General features: G+C 34.3%; 1 protein-coding gene across 1 annotated transcript; it reads left to right on the top strand.

The window, feature by feature from the left end:
* Positions 1-512: 512 nt before the first annotated feature.
* LOC107301614 (serine/threonine-protein kinase VRK2-like) lies at positions 513-3,973 on the top strand (the record flags this gene model as incomplete). Its single annotated transcript, XM_015830815.1, has 5 exons — positions 513-568; positions 2,138-2,207; positions 2,455-2,542; positions 2,767-2,875; positions 3,881-3,973. Coding segments are annotated over 5 exons (416 nt in total), but the record flags the coding sequence as incomplete, so codon positions are not given.
* Between the last annotated feature and the right edge of the window lie 778 nt (positions 3,974-4,751).

Below are 4,751 nucleotides of genomic sequence, written 5' to 3'. Positions count from 1 at the left end.
AGCCCCCACCCTCTGGAACGAACTACCCCCAGAGATCCGGGTGATCCCGGATCTCCCCTCCTTCCGCTGCGCCCTAAAGACATGGCTTTTTCAACAAGCGGGTTTGGCCTAGGGAATTTTAGTGGGGTTTTTAAGGGTAATTTTAAGGGTAATTTTAACGATTGGCCTTTACGAATATTTTCTTTTAATTTGGTTTTAACATGGATATTTATTGTAATGTTGTTTTATAAGGCTGTTAGCCGCCCTGAGTCTGGTGAGGAGAAGGGCGGGATACAAATTAAATTATAAATAAAAAAATAAATAAATAAAATGTCATGAAGAAAACAATGAAAAAATTACATTCTTTCAGTTTTAGCCAAAAAATTTTTAAAGAAAAATGCTTTTCCAGTTTGTAATATAATTTGTGCAGGAACATAACTACATCATATCTTCTGTTGTTGAATTGAAATTCAGTTCTGGATAAAGTGGTTGAAGTCTTCCATAACTTTCTCTGCCTTAATTTTGTCTTGCAGCTTCCCCTTGTCTTGATGTTCCAGTAGAAGACAATGCTGTGCACGTCATTAAAGTGGTATTTTTTATAATTTTAAAAATATTGTTGCCTTTTTATTATTTCTAATCCAATGGAATTGCATACTTTCCTTACATTATTTATTTATTTATTTATTTATTTAAAGTGAATGTACTCTTTTAGACAGAAGATTCACAGAACATCTTAAGACAATACTTGCTCTATCAAGATGCTCTATCTTAAAAAGATGCAACAAAGGAAGGAATTTATTTTTTTTTAGAAAAGTTATCACCATGTATTACTCTGATTTTGGTATTCTTTCCAACCTTTACTAACAGTTGTTATAGGAGGTACCTGTATTGTGTTGTTGGTGATCCTGCCTGTTGATGAGTACTTTTGTATTTCAGGTCTCTTACATCTATATAGGTTAGTATGTCACGTTCCAAAAACCAAAAAAGACACATAGCGATTCTTCCAACAATTTCTGTATTGTTCCTCATCTATAGACAGAATCTTGCCAAACTAAGGCAGACTACTACCTACATGAAGGATATACTTTGAGAACTATTAGGGAAAGGCTGTCTTCACCCTCTTTCTCTCACATAAACTATCTGAACTGAGTTGTCTCTTATTTCTCTGGAATGCAGACCTTCCCTCTTGGAGTCCAGCCTATTACATTCCATCACATGGTGTGTGGATTGGAAAGCATAAGGTCAGCGTTGTATGCTTTGCTCTGGAACTTGTGACCAGAAAAAAATAACACTTAGATGGAATACTCAGTAATAAGCCAATCCACTTCCCAACTGCTCTCCCATAGAAATGGAGGTAACTGTTTTTTCGAATAGCTATATAATAGCCTCCAGCTTGATCCACCTATTTGTGCATTCATCTTTCTTTTGCCATCTTCCACCACAACAAATGTAGCTATGCTCTGTTCAGTTTTTGGAGTTACTGTGCCAATAGATAGATGGGCAGAGTTTGAGCTACTTTACTTAGTGTCTTTCCAAACTTCTGTGAATTGAAAAAAAAATGGTATATTTAATTAAAATAGTCTTTTCAAAATTACACGGGAAGTTTACTTTAATCTCCTTAATACTAAAATCTTTCCTATTGATTAATAAAATGTCAGGGATGCCTGATTCAGTTGTGCCTTTCTCCATGACCTGAAAGACAAAGTTACCACAACAGAAATTATAAATTTCCTAGAAGGACTATGCAAGGCAGAATCAGTCTCCCAAAAGATGTTTCAGTTATCAAAGTCTCCCATGCTTTCATTCCTTTTTGAAAATTCTGTAATGTATAGTTGGAAGGCATTATCCTCATGAGGAGTCTACATAAAACATGGATTTTATAATTCAGACAAAAGGTTTGCCTTTCAAAATTCTGCCAGATTCTTTCAAGCCAGCCATAGTTCAGCAGAACTGGAGCCTAGAATGCCTTGGTTGTTCCAGATTTCAAATCAAATAAAATCTAGATGGAGTGACTAGACAAAGATGATGTGTGTTGTCCTTTCTCCTCATATTTAATCAAGCTCCACTTCGTAGCACTTTTCCTATTTATGTGCAACACTCAGTCATGTGTAACACAAAACTGACATGACACCTTTTACCTTTATATATATCTGTATAGGAATATCTTGAAAATGGGCCCTTATTTTCAGAACTGAAATTCTACCAACGAGCTGCAAAACAAGAACATAGTAAGTCAGGCAACAGAACTTTCCTAAGTCAAGCTACCATTAATACTTTTTCAGGAATAATGGCTTGAGAACAATCACTTGGGAAAATTCAACTTTTACTTCAGTGTTACTTTTAGCAAATATACCTGATGTGTATATTCATTTTAATAACATTGTATTCTGATGTTTCCAAAAACCATGATTATGTTTCATTTTTAAAAGAAGCTGGACAGTTTAATGAACCTGTTTTCTTCTCATGTTTTCTCAGTCAAAAAATGGATGAAGCTGAAACAACTAACATTTTTAGGCATTCCTGTTTTCTTGGGAACAGGCCAAGTCAAACATCTTGGTAAAAGGTAAGGAAGACATTACAATACAGTAGAGCTGAACAAGAATTCTGGGGGTAGGGAATTTTATTTGTCCTTCCCTGAAAGAAATGAGGAAACTTTAGGATAATGTGGAAGGATGTGCTTTGTATAACTGCCAAATCAGTTTATTTCACTCATATACATTTGCTTTTGCTGTTGACTTTTTATGTAAGGCAGTATGTTTTCATTGTTTTTCTTTGTGGTCATATTAGTTACAGGTTTATGGTGATGGAAAGATTAGGAGAAGATCTTCAAACCATCTTTGAAAGAAAAGGGAGAACATTTGACAAGGAAACTGTTCTGCAGATTGGGATGCAAGTGGTAGGTATGAAACCTCAGAGTAAATCTGGGATGGGGATCAATGGGCCTTTGAGTTTTAACTACTGTCTTGCATATGTATTTTTAAATGATCTTTGTTTAGTTTTGCTTGAAAGAAAGACTACAAAGGAGAAGGACTTTCTCCATCCTTCTCTTCCTCTGCTGTAGTGATTTGAAACTAATTAATTAAAACTTGAGCTGAGCTTCTGCATTTCATATTTAAAAGATCTTTTTAGTCTGTCATGACTTACATATATTTTTATTACTTGAAATTTAAAAATTGGCAAAAAAACCTGAGCATTTTATCAGTAGTATGGCACCAAATTTCAGTGATATGTTTTCAGAAGGTTCTGGAAGTGGGAAGAAGGGCTATTAGTTTCTTGGCCCCTTCTAAGTGATTGTTCAAAATATACTGCCAATGTATTATATAGTTGTATGTTTAATCAAATAGTTTACTTTACTTATTCACTCTGGATTAAGAAATATGTTTTTCCTTCAAAATACAGGTAGTGTTCAACTTACAACAGTTCATTTAGTGGCCATTCAAAGTTAAAATGGCACTGAAAAAAATAACTTATGACCATTTTTCATATTTACGACCAGTGTGGCTTCACCATGGTCAGTGATCAAAACAATTGACTCATATTTATGACGGCTGCAGTGTCCTGTGGTCATTTGTTCTCCTTTGGCAACCTTCTGACAAGCAGAATCGATGGGGAAGCCAGATTTACTTAACAACCATACTTCTAACTTAAAAACTGCAATGATTCACTTAAGATCCGTGACAAGAAAGGTTGTAAAATAGGGCAAAATTCACTTAACAAGTGTTTTGCTTAGCAACAGAAATTTTAGGCTCAATTGTCAATTGTAAGTTGAGAACTACCTGTAATATTTCTCTTCATGTATTTAATAAAACTTGTTAAACCTTTAAGTAATCTTGTGGGGATGACTGTAATATAAATACCAATACTGGTTTCCTTTGTAACACAGTCTTTCCTTGCCTACTAGCTGGATGTCTTGGAATATATTCATGAAAATGAATATGTACATGGGGACATTAAAGCAGCAAATTTACTTTTGGGCTACAAAAATCCACATAAGGTAAATAAATATATCCCATATACATACATTTTATTTTTCATTGTTAAATGTTCCTTGATTTTGCAAAAAATCAAGACAGTGTAGACTTAGTAGTTGCTTAAACTACATGCATTGTTGCTAAGGAGAAGAAAGCATGAGGGTTTGTGTTCTTATTCACATGAAATTCACAGTCCGATTTTCAAACTGTTATTCTGTGTAGTGGCTCAATGAAGTGATTTGTTACCAATACTTTAAAAAACTGAACCTTTCATGCCTTTAAGAATTGAATGCCTTGTTTATATATGTGAAATAAATTGCTCTATGTGCTCATTTTTTAATATAGATTCATTGAAATCAATATGAGAAAATGCATGTACAGCTAATTAGCATATTAAAATGCACATTTTTCCAGTTGAAAAAGTATTTCACATCTCTTTACCTCTTTCATAGCTGACAAATTGAGAGGATGCTGCTGGTGGTAAAATCTAGTGTCAAAAGCATCCATGGTTGCTGGCTAATTTGCTTGTGGCAGATTTATTGAAAAAACTTGACTTGCCCCAAAAAATCACAATGTAGCCTGATGGGTTCAGGAAATTCCTGCCTTAAAAGAAAGTATTTTTCATTGAAAACCTTTAGGTGGGAATCCACAGATTCAAAGTTCTCAAACTTCATTAATTTCTGTAGCCTTTATAGAGCAACTATGACTGACTCAGATTCAACCGTGTTATTCCTAGTTCTGATTCTGATTGCAGCATAGTCTTTAATAACTTATATTTATTTTCAAAATGATGGTCTCAAC

This window comes from Protobothrops mucrosquamatus, unplaced genomic scaffold, assembly GCF_001527695.2.
Source record: "Protobothrops mucrosquamatus isolate PMUCROS unplaced genomic scaffold, P.Mucros_1.0 scaffold15097, whole genome shotgun sequence".
Classification (NCBI taxonomy): Eukaryota; Metazoa; Chordata; class Lepidosauria; order Squamata; family Viperidae; genus Protobothrops; species Protobothrops mucrosquamatus.
This window is presented reverse-complemented; position numbering and strand designations above follow the sequence as displayed.